The following is a 15,000-nucleotide window of genomic DNA, read 5'->3' as shown; positions in this document are numbered from 1 at the left end:
GGGAGGTTTCCCCCAGAGAGGTGGGACACAACATCTACATCCTGGCACAGCAGGTAGAAGCTCAGCTCCTCATTGGCTGGCGTAATAGTTCAGCTCCTCATTGGCTGGTGTAATAGTTCAGCTCCTCATTGGCTGGCGTAATAGTTCAGCTCCTCATTGGCTGGCGTAATAGTTCAGCTCCTCATTGGCTGGCGTAATAGTTCAGCTCCTCATTGGCTGGCGTAATAGTTCCGTGCTTGAATATTGGCTGAGAGGAGATCCACGCCCCTCCCATCAATCAAATAGAGCACCGCAGGAATGAGTCCAGAAGTAGCACTTGGGTTCGTCAGGGGGAAAGTCTATGGGGATTTAACATGGGGAAAGTCTATGGGGATTTAACATGGGGAAAGTCTATGGGGATTTAACATGGGGATTTCACTTCAATGCATCAAATAAGGTCTGTAGTTAGCAAACGTTTATGGGCGTGGTCATTTGTGTTCAGCACGATCATCTTCTAAAGTGGCCCACGTGTGTGCAGATGATCTTGCTGAACACAAATGACCACGGCCATAAACTTTTGTTAATGACAGACCTTATTTGATGCATTTAAGTCTAAAACCCCATAGACTTTTCCCTTGACGAACCGACATAGTGGCGATTTCTGGTTCAGCCTACAAAAATACGTCATCCCTGCTCCTCTATGTGTGGTTTGCTTCGCAGAGATGTAGTGTTAGATATCCTGTTTCTACATTGTAAACATGTGAACAGTTATTTAACCATTGTTTGTTTTGTAGTAAATCAACTATAGTCTTTATGTTGATTTATTGTTCTGATTGTTTGTTTGTTTGTCATCAGCTGGCCAGACACAACAAGATCCTGCTGCACCTCCTCAAACCTCACAAGAAGAGCAAGGAGGAGGGAGAGGAGGGCATCTCCTCCATGGTAAACACTTTTCTTTCTTTCTTTCTTTCTTTCTTTCTTTCTTTCTTTCTTTCTTTCTTTCTTTCTTTCTTTCTTTGATCTTCTGTTTGGGTCAGAAAATCCCATTGTGGGTGAAGAAGATGTAGATGAAGATGTACCAAAGAAAGGCATTTGCTCAGAGTGGAGCTGAACTCTTCAACAGTAGTGGAGGAGCAGTGTTATAGATTATCTTATGCAAATGAAAGTAGAGGAGGTAACCACTGCGCTCAGACAGGTGCGTAGTCCAATGTAGAAATGTCACAGGTAAATGAGAAGATGGGGACCGCACTCGAGGAATATCGTTTTAATTTTCTTTAGCAACAAAACGTTTTCGGCCGTCCGGCCTTCATCAGTGTGCAAAATGGATTATCTTATGCACACGGCGAAGATCTGAATACAAAACTGAGTTGTCAAAGTCAGTTCTACCATCTCCCCCTGTCTCCTGTCTGTCTCCCCCTGTCTCCTGTCTGTCTCCCCCTGTCTCCTGTCTGTCTGACCCTGTCTCCTGTCTGTCTCACCCTGTCTCCTGTCTGTCTCACCCTGTCTCTGCAGTTGAACCTGAACAACCGTCCTCTGTCTCAGATGTTGAAGTCGACGGCTCCAGCTGTTGTGGTGGAACAAGATCCACTGGAGTACTACGAACAGCTGACGGCCCAGATAGAGGTACCAATACTGGTACTGTTAAGAGGGTTCAGCTGACCGCCCAGATAGAGGTACCAATACTGGTACTGTTAAGAAGGTTCAGCTGACGGCCCAGATAGAGGTACCAATACTGGTACTGTTAAGAAGGTTCCGTTCAAGGTGCTCAAATGGGATGAGGCATGGTAGCGCAGTGGATAAAGCCTCAACCTGGGAGGTCACCGGAGGCACCTTGCCAAGCAGACTGGGTACCAGGTACCACCATACTGCCTGGTACCTGGTACCATCATACTGCCTGGTACCTGGTACCACCATACTGCCTGGTACCTGGTACCACCATACTGCCTGGTACCTGGTACCTTTTGGTAGCATCTCTGTCGAGGTTCCAAGCGAGCTGAGGTCATACCAAAAGGTGATGTGGAAACACTGCAGACTGCTGATTGGTCAGAGAGAATCATCATTATTGTGTAACATCCTGCACAAAGCCACTATATTTAAATGTAGTGGCTGCACATTTTTCGACTTTTTCTCCCGCAATTCTACCACAGCACTTATAATTTGTCCTAAAGTCACATAGCGAGAATCGAGAACACCATTCCATCGATATCCTCCATTGTTGGTCTGTGTCGTGTTGAAGATGACGTCGCAGCATCACTATGAAGACCAGTTGTTGGGCATTGAATGGGTAAAGGAAAATATATAAATACTATCACCCCCCTCTCTTTCTCTCTCACTCTCTCCCTCCCCCCTCCTCACTCTCTCTCTCTCACTCCCCCTCACGCTCTCTCTCACTCTCTCCCTCCCCCCTCACTCTCTCTCTCTCTCTCAGATAGTGAGAGAGGACCGCAGCATGGAGCAGATCGTGTTTCCGGTTCATCCCATCTGTGAGTTCCTGACGGAGGAATCCAAGTTCCGGGTCTTCAACACCACCGAGCAGGACGAGCAGGGGTCAAAGGTCACGCACTTCTTCGACCAGGCCTCCTTCCTGCACGGAGAGATGGAGTGGCAAAAGAAGCTACGCAGTGAGAGGAGAACACACACAAACAGACATAGACACACGCACACACACACACACACACACACACGCACGCACACACACACACACACTCACAAGCACACACGCGCGCACACACACACTCACAAGCACACACGCACACACACAAGCACACACACACACACACACACACTCACACACACACACACACACACACACTCACAAGCACACACGCACACACACAAGCACACACACACACACAGCACAGATTGTAACATGTCGTGCAGACAGGCCATCTGCTGGTGACGCTTAATGAAAAACAAGACTACAACAAGACTGTAACACTCTTACACACACACACACACACACACACACACACACATGCAAAGACACACACACAGGCACAGCCTTCATTCAAACACACTACAAAAACATTTTAACATATCAACATGTTTCACTCACTCTCACACACACACACACACACACACAAACTTTAGTGTACAAAGAAGACTACACATACACACAGCCACTTAGGCCTTGGCCACACTGATCCGTGGTGTCTGTCCGTGTGCGTTCATTTCTCTGTTCACTTCCATTCATTTTCAATGACAGCTGTCCGACTGTCCGTGGAGCACTCAGAAGCGTACGTATCCAGAAAATTTGCATACGTTTTGATGGACAGAAAGTTGAAGAGGGATGAGCTTTTTCTGGATGGACGTATCGGATGGTCGGATGGTCGGATAGTCACTGTCCGTTTAGCCAATCAGAGTCGAGGTCTCGAGAGGAGGCGTTGCGAGATTTGTTTCAACTTTTCAAAGAAGATGGCGGCCGAGGTGGTGAACGAGGCTATAAGGGAGTCCCCAGCAAAATGAGTAAAATTGTGTGATTTCACTAGGATTTCAGTGACTAGAAGTTAGTCCAAGGGGAGAATGTAGTGCATATACTTCTCTCCAGTTATCTGCACATGATCTACATTATTATAAGCTGTGTTTCCATTACAGTTTTTCGCAAAATAATTGCGATATTTCTACAACTTCGACAATGTACAATTGCGACTTGTAGGCGTTTCCATTGAAGTTGAGTTTGGTCACCTGAACGCAATTCCCATTAGCCTACCAGCAGCTGCCTGCCACAGTGGATCTGCCCCATATCCCGTCCCCTGCATGCTCAAATCCAACCAATGGTCAATGCAAATCACAACATGAAGTTACAACACATATAAACGAGCCTGATTATCAATTCAAAATAAAATTAGTTGCAAAATGTTGCTGGCTGCGGTGAATGCAGTGAGCGCGACAGGCAGAGGAAAAAAGCCTAATAGCCTAATAGCCTACAACTGGTCCGATTTAGAGATGGAGGGGGGAAAAGGCTGATTTGGTCAATAATCACAATTTTGTGTAGCTATTATAATTATAACACTGCACCTGAAACGTGTGTAATGTATTACTCACAGTCACTGTATTCACTTCAGTCAGGAGCACGCACCGCACCGGTGTGTGCTTGCTTTTCATCCCTTATCTCGCGCTGTGCCAAATGCGCGCACACAGGCAGCCTGTCACCATGGACCTATTTCTGCCATTAAACATTATCTATTTTATATTTATTTTGCATAACACTCGTCTTTCTGCTAGCGTTGCTTCAAAGTTTTCCATTGCTGCGGAGGTTTTGCCACGGCTTATCGAACCGTTTCTTCCTCATTTTTCGCTGCTTTTCCAAAGCAGAATGGGTCACATGACGTGCTAATGCGAAAAAACTGTTTCCATTACACTTTTGCGATAAACTGCTATATCGACACGTCTGAAAAACCACCTCATGAGAGCGCAAAAACGTTTTGCGATATTTGGGAGGTTTTTCGAAATTTACGTGTTTCCATTACCCAATTTCTATTGCGATATTTAGATTTTGCGCATTTATGAGGGTAATGGAAACACGACTATACTCGCGCTGTTCATGTCATTTGCATCGAGTCACATTTCCAAGGAGCTGCACGCAGGCTGTGCAGGCAGGCTCGCCGGCCGCGGAGCAGCCCCGTCGCTTTCGGCGAGGGGTTTGACATAGACTCAGTTCTCATGCATCGGACAGACATCTGTCCTTCAATAATTCTGTCCATTTTCTGACGGATCAGTGTGGCCAAGGCTTAAGCATGCATCCTAATACACATAAACCACACACATACACTTGACATGTTGTTGTTGTATTATATATTCCACATATGAATGAAAGTGTATGATGTAGTGTAGTGGTCTATTCCCTCACCTACCAACATGAGGGGCGCAGGTTCGAGCCCCCGTCTTACCTCCGGCTTGGTTCGGTGGCCATACAGGCACAATTGGCTGTATGCAGGTTGCGCTATGTCCTGCCGGTGAAACTCCTCGCTGTCAGGTGAAAAGAAGCGGTTGGTGACCGCACATGTATCAGAGGACGCATGTGCTAGTCGAATGGAAATGTAAAAAATAGTTACATGAATATGCGTATGGCCTCCGTTAATGTTTGCCTTAATGTGTGTGTGCGTGTGTGTGTGTGTGTGTATACCTGTGTGTGCGTGTGCAGGTATGCCCGTGTTGTACTGGTTCTCCAGGAGGATGACTCTGTGGGGTTCCATCTCCTTCAACCTGGCCGTCTTCATCAACCTCATCATCGCCTTCTTCTACCCCTACGCTTCAGGACAAGGTACTGCTGCCCCCTACGTGTCAGGACAAGGTACTGCTGCTCCCCAATGAGTTTGTGTTTGTGTGTATGTGGGGGGGTATTGTTATCCAGCTTCGGATAACAATAACATAATCGGCTAGTGAACTTTTGCACCTCAACTTCCTTTCAATCGTAGCCTAGCCACCATTTCTGTACAACTAAAATATTGTAAGAAATGCATCCCCTCTTCATTTCAAAATAGTAGCAGCTTCTTCTTCTTCTTCTTTTGCGCAGTGGTGCCAACAAAAAAAGGTTGACTCAAAAGCAGCATCCTGCCCTGCCTTGTGACGATAGAGCCCTTAGTCTCTTAAAACAGACAGTTGGCTCTCGCAATTTTCAAATGCTTCCGTCTAAACGTCTGGACTTGGAGCTGGGAAAGTTGGTAAAAAAAAAGGGAAACTCAGGAAAAATAACGATGATAGGGGGATGTCCCAGATATCCCGCCTATTCATAGCTTTCAAGGGGCGTTACGTGCTGCCGGGAACGCCTACCTGGCGGTCAAAAAAAAACTTGTTCATTCCGTTGCCTGCGAGTCGACTCACGCTGTTTGTTCAGCCAAAGTGCCGGATAGCCTACTACCTGTTGTGGTATCGGTTGCACTAAACCGACGAGGAGACACGCCTGGCTTGTGTTTTACAGAATCCCGTCGGAGAAAGAAAGGAGGAGGTTGTGGATTTGTGCGACGTGGTTCAGTCGCTGGGGAGGGCAAAAAAAATAGCTTTTTTTTCTACCATCAAACTACACACGTCTTTGCTCTTTGCGGCCAACATTTCATCAAAGGTAAGCTCAAGTAACGTTAACGGGGTATTAATCATTATTGTAACGTTACTTGAGGTTACCTTTGATTAAATGTTGGCCGCAAAGAGCAAAGACGTGTGTACTTTGATGGTAGAAAAAAAGCAATTTTTTCTGCCCTACCCAGCGACTGAACCACGTCGCACAAATCCACAACCTCCTCCTTTCTTTCTCCGACGGGATTCTGTAAAACACAAGCCAGGCGTGTCTCCTCGTCGGTTTAATGCAACCGATAGCACAACAGGTAGGCTATGCGGCACTTTGGCTGAACAAACAGCGTGAGTCGACTCGCAGGCAACGGAATGAACACGTTTTTTTTTTACCGCCAGGTGGGCGTTCCCGGCAGCACGTAACGCCCCTTGAAAGCTATGAATAGGGCAGCTGATTGGAGACACGAGCGGATGCGGGATATCCAATCACCTGCATCCAATCACCTGTATCCAATCACCTGCATCCAATCACCTGCATCCAATCACCTGTATCCAATCACCTGCATCCAATCACCTGTATCCAATCACCTGTATCCAATCACCTGCATCCAATCACCTGCATCCAATCACCTCTATCAATCACCTGTATCCAATCACCTGTATCCAATCACCTGCATCCAATCACCTGTATCCAATCACCTGCATCCAATCACCTGCATCCAATCACCTGCATCCAATCACCTGTATCCAATCAGCTGCATCCAATCACCTGTATCCAATCACCTGCATCCAATCACCTGTATCCAATCACCTGCATCCAATCACCTGTATCCAATCACCTGTATCCAATCACCTGCATCCAATCACCTGCATCCAATCACCTGCATCGGTTCGAACTTCCTCCGGTCTGAAGCTTTTTTCCCCAACTTCCTTTGTCCATGTTCTGTGGGTTTGAATTACACACTGTTTATGGTGCATTCACAGAATGTAGAAGAGACCGTTTGGCTTGAGAGACACTAACTAACTAACTAATTTGCCTCTTGCGGTTTGTCAGTGTTGATAGTAACTATATGGGCTCTATCTTCCCAAAAGCGATAATTTAGCGTTTGCGCTCGTTTAACGCCGCGTGCACAATGCAAATTGGGGGCGGACACAAGCGCATGCCTGTGATAATTGTACTGGGCATTGGCTGCCACAAGCCAAAGCAGGTGTTTCAGCACTAAAATGTGGTGATAGATGGCATTATGCTATCGTCAGCAGCGCACAATTACTTTGCGGTAAGAGCTTTGAAAAGGACCTCTTACGCACAAATACCTCTCTGCGCTGGGAGCGCACCGTAATCTCCGTGCAGCGCAGCACAGTGCAAAGTAGAATTCCTTTTGGATATGTCATACCTATGGCATATGTCATGCCTTGCCACGCCATGACATCAAATTATGCTGCTAAAATTGGGTATTAGCAGATAATTCAGTGAGGCAATCAACTATAACTCACTGAGAAACTTTTATCCCATCGCAAAGAGGGAAATGAATTGAGAAAACGTGTTAGACAATGTACATACGCTATTTACCTTCATAAGCTGGAGGGTCGTTGGCACCACAGACGATCTGTCAATAAGCTCTCTGTCCTTGCACGAGTGAGTACACTCTATTACGCATGGAGAGAATTACAGCATATTGCATGCCTCACGCAAACAACCATTGCGAGACGGGAATCTGATTGGTTTTGATTGACGTAATGCCCAGCATTGCCTGGCCACGCCTGTGAATAATTCTGGTAGTTAAGACCGCCCACATCCCGTTTGCGCAGGCATTTTGGGACGCAGATGATTTTGGCACGGCTCTAATTTGCGCTTGCGAACACCTGTCATGAACCTTTCCGCATCCCGGCCGAGAATTGCATCCCCAACATATTTCGGGGCTGTTTTAACTTAGAAATCAGGGAGGTCACGTCTACCAGACAATTATATCACTTTTAAACAGTTACATTTCTGTATAAATCATTACAATATGCTCCCGTGAGGTGGAGATGCTTTTTTTTGCTGATTGACGGGGGAGCAAAACTTGGCAGAACACCTGGCGGACGGCGCAAGGCGGAATGCTATCTTCCGTGCCTTAAGGCAAACAGGTGCGCAAAGCGATATTAGGGGATAGTCGGAAGATAGAGGCCTATGTCTCTTCCTCTAATCCACTCTCCTCTCCTCTCTCCTATTCCCTCATCCTCTCCTCTCCTCTCCACTCATCCCTTCTCCTCTCTCCTCTCCTCTCCTCTCATCTGTCCTCTCCTCTCCTCTCTCTCCTCTCCTCCTCTCTTCTCCTCTCTCTCCTCTCCTCTCCTCTCCTCTCCTCTCCTCTCTTATCTCCTCTCCTCTCTCTCCTCTCCTCTCCTCTCTTATCTCCTCTCCTCTCTCCTCTTCTCTCCTCTCCTCTCCTCTCCTCTTCACTCATCCCCTCTCCTCTCTCCTCTCCACTCATCCCCTCTCCTCTTCTCCCCTCTCTCCTCTCCTCTTCTCTCCTCTCCTCTCCACTCATCCCCTCTCCTCTCCTCTTCTCTCCTCTCCTCTCTCGTCTCCTCTTCTCTCCTCTCCTCTCCTCTCCTCTCCACTCATCTCCTCTCCTCTCCTCTCCTCTCCTCTTCTCTCCTCTCCTCTCCTCTCCACTCATCCCCTCTCCTCTCCTCTCGTCTTCACTCATCCCCTCTCTCCTCTCCTCTCCTCTCTCCTCTCCTCTCCTCCTCAGTTGGAGCCATAGATGATTCCTTGTTGTTGATGTTGTTCTGGATACTGACCGGTCTGTCGGTGCTGGGTCTGTTCTCTCAGCGTTACGGCCTCAGACCGCTCACCTTGGCTCTGATCCTGAGATCCATCTACCACCTGGGCATAGGCAACACACTCATACTGCTGGGCACGCTCAATGTAAGAAAACTACATTACCCATCTACCACCTGGGATAAACAAATATATATATATATATATATATACTGTATATATATGTATATATATATATATATATATATATATATATATATATATATATATATATATATATATGTATATATATATGTATATATACAGTATATATATATTTATATATTTATATATACATATATATACAGTATATATATATATATATATTTATATATATATATATATATATATATATATATGTATATATATATGTATATATACAGTATATATATATTTATATATTTATATATACATATATATACAGTATATATATATATATATATTTATATATACATATCACTAATGGGGGATAAAAATGGGATAAATAATAAAAGGGGGGGGGGGGTAAAAAAAAAGATATCATTTCAGAGCTCCAGTTTGTCGGTGACAACATCAAACATGACGGCCTTCATATAGGGAATGAACGTTGACATTTTAACACAATTTGATGTATAATTATGCAATATGTGTTTGTATCATTTATATTCTGCTCTGATTATAGCAATTATGTGGAATCTAACAGTTCTTTTACAGATTAAATTAGCTACCCTGTGTTCACTAGCTAACATTAGCTCAGAGATGAGGTATCATCCCTCCACTGTCCTGATAACCTGCTGTGTGTTGTGATGTCTCCTCAGCTGGTCAACAAAGTGGTGTTTGTGGTGAGCTTTGTGGGGAACAACGGCACGTTTATTATGGGATATAAAGCCATGGTGCTGGACGTGGAGTTCCTCTACCACCTGGCCTACGTCCTCACCTCCACGCTGGGCCTCTGTGTGCACGAGCTCTTCTACAGCATCCTGGTACACACACACATATGCACACGCAGACACACACAAACACACACACGCACACATACGTGCACACATTCAGGCAGACACACACACACACACACACACACAGACACACTGCATGAAAATTAAAGACTTAAAAGAAAGAAACAGGAAGTAAAGTATTTTTGACTTTGTCTACCTCGCTCTCTCTGTCTGTACTGTATCTCGACCTGTCTGTCTACCCATTGATGAAGATTTACCCCTTAAACCTTATTTTAACGTGTGGTTCTAGAAGTGGGTGGTTGACGAATGTTTGGATGAAGAATGAAATGGATGAATGACTAAATTAAAACTGAACCTATTAGATAAATTAAAAATATTAACCTCATAAACAACTATAATATCCTTAAAGTAATAAGTTGACTGTCCAGAATGAGAAGCAAAGTTTAACAGTTTAATTTCACAATTTGCCAGTTCCAGAAACAACTTAGTTTTGATCACAAGATGAAACAACAGCATTTTAACAAATGTACTATGACTGGAAAGGCTGGACGCCATTCCAGGAGGAGAGGCCTTGCTATGCTTGCAACGCAACGCGGTCTCGGGCCACATCTCCTAGTCAACTGTGGTCGCTGGGGTCTTTTATGCTTCTCTTCAGAGTCCAAAATAACAGCATCTCCTCCAAAGGCAGTGGTCCAGCACAGATCAATAACAGTATGCTGGTCCAGCACAGATCAATAACAGTATGCATTTCAATGGTCCAGCACAGATCAATAACAGTATGCATTTCAATCGGTCAGCAAGTGTATGGCCACAATCCTTGACCATGTCCATTTAAGTCAGTGCATGGACACAAAAATACATCCTCAGGTCATGGGTCAACAATGGGTCAACACTAGCATCTAGAGATACAGACTCGAGGAGACAGCTGATGGAGCCTGTGAAACTTTCTTGACTAAAACTTTGTCAGCTAATTTCAACATATGCGTATAAACCATTTATAACTTTAATTGTTTATAAATTAATCATTTTAACCCCATCAATCCTCTTCACCATCTCTCTCTCTCTCTCCCCCCTCCCTCTCTCTCTCCCCCCTCCCTCTCTCCCTCCCTCTCTCTCTCTCTCTCCCTCTCCCCCCTCTCTCTCTCTCCCCCCCCTCTCTCTTCTCTCTCCCCCCCTCCCTCTCTCTCTCTCCCCCCCTCCCTCTCTCTCTCTCTCTCTCCCCCCCTCCCTCTCTCTCTCTCTCTCTCCCCCCCTCCCTCTCTCCCTCTCTCTCTCTCTCCCTCCCTCTCTCTCTCTCAGCTGTTTGACCTGATCTACCGTGAGGAAACTCTGTTTAACGTGATAAAGAGCGTGACTCGTAACGGTCGCTCCATCCTGTTGACGGCCCTGCTGGCTCTCATTCTGGTCTACCTGTTCTCCATCGTGGGGTTCCTCTGCCTGAAGAGCGACTTCATCATGGAGGTGGACCCGTTGCCCCAGATCACCACCACAGGTCACCTCTCACCCCGTTCAGCCTTCACTTTAAACAAGAGCTGAAATGAAAAATCCAGGTGTTGAAGGATGTGGTGCAGGTGTTGCAAGTTGGAGCCGTGCGTGTGTCCGTGGCCATGTGTGTGTGTGTGTGCGTGTGTGTGTGTGTGTGCGTGTGTGTGTGCGTCTATTACCGATGAAACTTTATACTTTAATTTATACTTATTAGAAAGTGTTGCTCAGCACATGGTCGCAGACGAAAAAGAAAGTGTCGCTCGTGGTGTTGCATTTATACTTCAGTGAACGTTTGCCTTGGTTCAACGGTCACGTGACACTCGAACGCTATGAGTGCAGACAGCCAAGAGAAGAGAGGGAATGGAATGCAAGATGTAACGTACTTGACTGCAGCCGCATATAAACGACACACAACCACTAGGGATGTCACAATATATCGTCCCACAATATATCGCGATATCAAAACGTGACAATATGTATCGTTGAGATGAAATCTCATATCGCGAGAAAAAGAAGCTGAACATGGTGGCACTGATCTGCATCTGATTGCATGCTCGCTCTCCTTTTCATTGCTTTGTTTGAACAGACGAGGGACGTTACAGACACGGAGGATGAAAATGGTGAAATGACTCAAATTAGCGTGAAGGATGCCCCCTCAACTTACAAATCGGTCGCAAAGCAATATAGTTAAGATATCGTATCGTATCGTTATCGTGAACCCAATATCGTGTATCGTATCGTATCATGAACTGAGTGTATCGTGACACCCCTAACAACCACACAACTCACCTCCTCTCTCTCTGAGAAATTGGTCACGATGTTCTTTGTGATTTTCACGAAGTCATACATCAAGGACAGGCTGATAAAAATAGCGGGGACACGTTCATTCATTTCAATCGAGCGAAAACCAAAACTAGGAAGTCAAGCGTGTGCCATCTATATAGCCAATCAGACTTGCGCGACACACCGTGACGTAGTCAGCGACACTAGACATTTCACCAGGTAGCAGACACTGCTGCTCGCCCACACTTGAAAGTGTCGACTCAAGTCCTCATTTCTGTCGGCGACCGTTTCAAAAGACAAAGCATAAATTGGGCTTTAGTCCTCTACTCCTCTCCTCCAGACATGACTCCTCATTCCCTCTGTACGCTGCCTGGTGCCTCTGACTGTCTGTGAGACTAGAGACCTGCCTGGTGCCTCTGACTGTCTGTGAGACTAGAGACCTGCCTGGTGCCTCTGACTGTCTGTACAGACTAGAGAGCTGCCTGGTGCCTCTGACTGTCTGTGAGACTAGAGACCTGCCTGGTGCCTCTGACTGTCTGTACAGACTAGAGAGCTGCCTGGTGCCTCTGACTGTCTGTGAGACTAGAGACCTGCCTGGTGCCTCTGACTGTCTGTGCAGACTAGAGAGCTGCCTGGTGCCTCTGACTGTCTGTGAGACTAGAGACCTGCCTGGTGCCTCTGACTGTCTGTGAGACTAGAGAGCTGCCTGGTGCCTCTGACTGTCTGTGCAGACTAGAGAGCTGCCTGGTGCCTCTGACTGTCTGTGAGACTAGAGAGCTGCCTGGTGCCTCTGACTGTCTGTGAGACTAGAGACCTGCCTGGTGCCTCTGACTGTCTGTGCAGACTAGAGAGCTGCCTGGTGCCTCTGACTGTCTGTGAGACTAGAGACCTGCCTGGTGCCTCTGACTGTCTGTGAGACTAGAGACCTGCCTGGTGCCTCTGACTGTCTGTGAGACTAGAGAGCTGCCTGGTGCCTCTGACTGTCTGTGAGACTAGAGACCTGCCTGGTGCCTCTGACTGTCTGTGCAGACTAGAGAGCTGCCTGGTGCCTCTGACTGTCTGTGAGACTAGAGAGCTGCCTGGTGCCTCTGACTGTCTGTGCAGACTAGAGACCTGCCTGGTGCCTCTGACTGTCTGTGCAGACTAGAGACCTGCCTGGTGCCTCTGACTGTCTGTGCAGACTAGAGAGCTGCCTGGTGCCTCTGACTGTCTGTGAGACTAGAGACCTGCCTGGTGCCTCTGACTGTCTGTACAGACTAGAGACCTGCCTGGTGCCTCTGACTGTCTGTGAGACTAGAGACCTGCCTGGTGCCTCTGACTGTCTGTGAGACTAGAGACCTGCCTGGTGCCTCTGACTGTCTGTGAGACTAGAGACCTGCCTGGTGCCTCTGACTGTCTGTGAGACTAGAGAGCTGCCTGGTGCCTCTGACTGTCTGTGAGACTAGAGACCTGCCTGGTGCCTCTGACTGTCTGTGAGACTAGAGACCTGCCTGGTGCCTCTGACTGTCTGTGAGACTAGAGACCTGCCTGGTGCCTCTGACTGTCTGTGAGACTAGAGACCTGCCTGGTGCCTCTGACTGTCTGTGAGACTAGAGAGCTGCCTGGTGCCTCTGACTGTCTGTGCAGACTAGAGACCTGCCTGGTGCCTCTGACTGTCTGTGAGACTAGAGACCTGCCTGGTGCCTCTGACTGTCTGTGAGACTAGAGAGCTGCCTGGTGCCTCTGACTGTCTGTGAGACTAGAGACCTGCCTGGTGCCTCTGACTGTCTGTGAGACTAGAGACCTGCCTGGTGCCTCTGACTGTCTGTGAGACTAGAGACCTGCCTGGTGCCTCTGACTGTCTGTGAGACTAGAGACCTGCCTGGTGCCTCTGACTGTCTGTGAGACTAGAGAGCTGCCTGGTGCCTCTGACTGTCTGTGCAGACTAGAGACCTGCCTGGTGCCTCTGACTGTCTGTGAGACTAGAGACCTGCCTGGTGCCTCTGACTGTCTGTGCAGACTAGAGACCTGCCTGGTGCCTCTGACTGTCTGTGCAGACTAGAGAGCTGCCTGGTCCCTCTGACTGTCTGTGAGACTAGAGAGCTGCCTGGTGCCTCTGACTGTCTGTACAGACTAGAGACCTGCCTGGTGCCTCTGACTGTCTGTGAGACTAGAGAGCTGCCTGGTGCCTCTGACTGTCTGTACAGACTAGAGAGCTGCCTGGTGCCTCTGACTGTCTGTGCAGACTAGAGAGCTGCCTGGTGCCTCTGACTGTCTGTGAGACTAGAGAGCTGCCTGGTGCCTCTGACTGTCTGTGAGACTAGAGAGCTGCCTGGTGCCTCTGACTGTCTGTACAGACTAGAGACCTGCCTGGTGCCTCTGACTGTCTGTACAGACTAGAGACCTGCCTGGTGCCTCTGACTGTCTGTGAGACTAGAGACCTGCCTGGTGCCTCTGACTGTCTGTACAGACTAGAGACCTGCCTGGTGCCTCTGACTGTCTGTGAGACTAGAGACCTGCAGAGAGGCTCTAAACTCTAAAGACAACCACCGCAGCTCTCTCTCTCTCTCTCTCTCTCTCTCTCTATCTCTCTCTATGTCTCTCTCTCTCTCTCTCTCTCTATGTCTCTCTCCCCCCTTCTCTCTCTTTCTCACACACACATGCGCGCTACCGTAGCCTATCAAAATCCAGACATGTTGTCTCGAGAAAGAGAATGTTAAATCGTTTAATCGCCAAACAGCAACGATGCCCACACAAACTGAAACATGATGTCACTCAAGCATATGGAAATTAAAACAGCAGACTTACCGTTTATAGCTGCATTGAACAACGTCACATTAGTGTCCTCACAACGCATGGTAGATGGGTTCGTTTTCAACAGGTTGAAATGTTTCCAGTGTGGAGCTGCAGTGGAGACTGTCTAACTCTCCCCTTGAAAAACGTTTTTTTGTCCATCAATGTTGTTTCTCTCTCACGACACGGCTTGTTATTGTTTTTTACGCTGACTGAAACATGTCATGACGTGGA

General features: G+C 47.2%; 1 protein-coding gene across 1 annotated transcript in view; it reads left to right on the top strand.

Moving 5' to 3' along the window:
- Window positions 1–15,000, top strand: part of itpr3 (inositol 1,4,5-trisphosphate receptor, type 3) — a gene marked incomplete at its 5' end in the record, with an annotated part of 192,045 nt that overhangs the window by 153,902 nt on the left and 23,143 nt on the right. Inside the window, 8 exons of the mRNA XM_083657123.1 lie at window positions 1–53; window positions 835–921; window positions 1,492–1,602; window positions 2,408–2,600; window positions 5,123–5,242; window positions 8,724–8,899; window positions 9,589–9,753; window positions 11,026–11,218. The exon at window positions 1–53 is cut by the window's left edge and continues 49 nt beyond it. Coding sequence (XP_083513249.1) covers window positions 1–53; window positions 835–921; window positions 1,492–1,602; window positions 2,408–2,600; window positions 5,123–5,242; window positions 8,724–8,899; window positions 9,589–9,753; window positions 11,026–11,218 — 1,098 coding nt within the window. The remainder of the gene's footprint in view (window positions 54–834; window positions 922–1,491; window positions 1,603–2,407; window positions 2,601–5,122; window positions 5,243–8,723; window positions 8,900–9,588; window positions 9,754–11,025; window positions 11,219–15,000) is intronic.

The sequence above is a fragment of the Poromitra crassiceps genome (genome assembly GCF_964638095.1).
Source record: "Poromitra crassiceps genome assembly, chromosome: 20".
Taxonomy (NCBI): Eukaryota; Metazoa; Chordata; class Actinopteri; order Beryciformes; family Melamphaidae; genus Poromitra; species Poromitra crassiceps.
The sequence above is the reverse complement of the archived record's forward strand: the minus strand, read 5'-3'. Positions and strand labels throughout refer to the sequence as shown.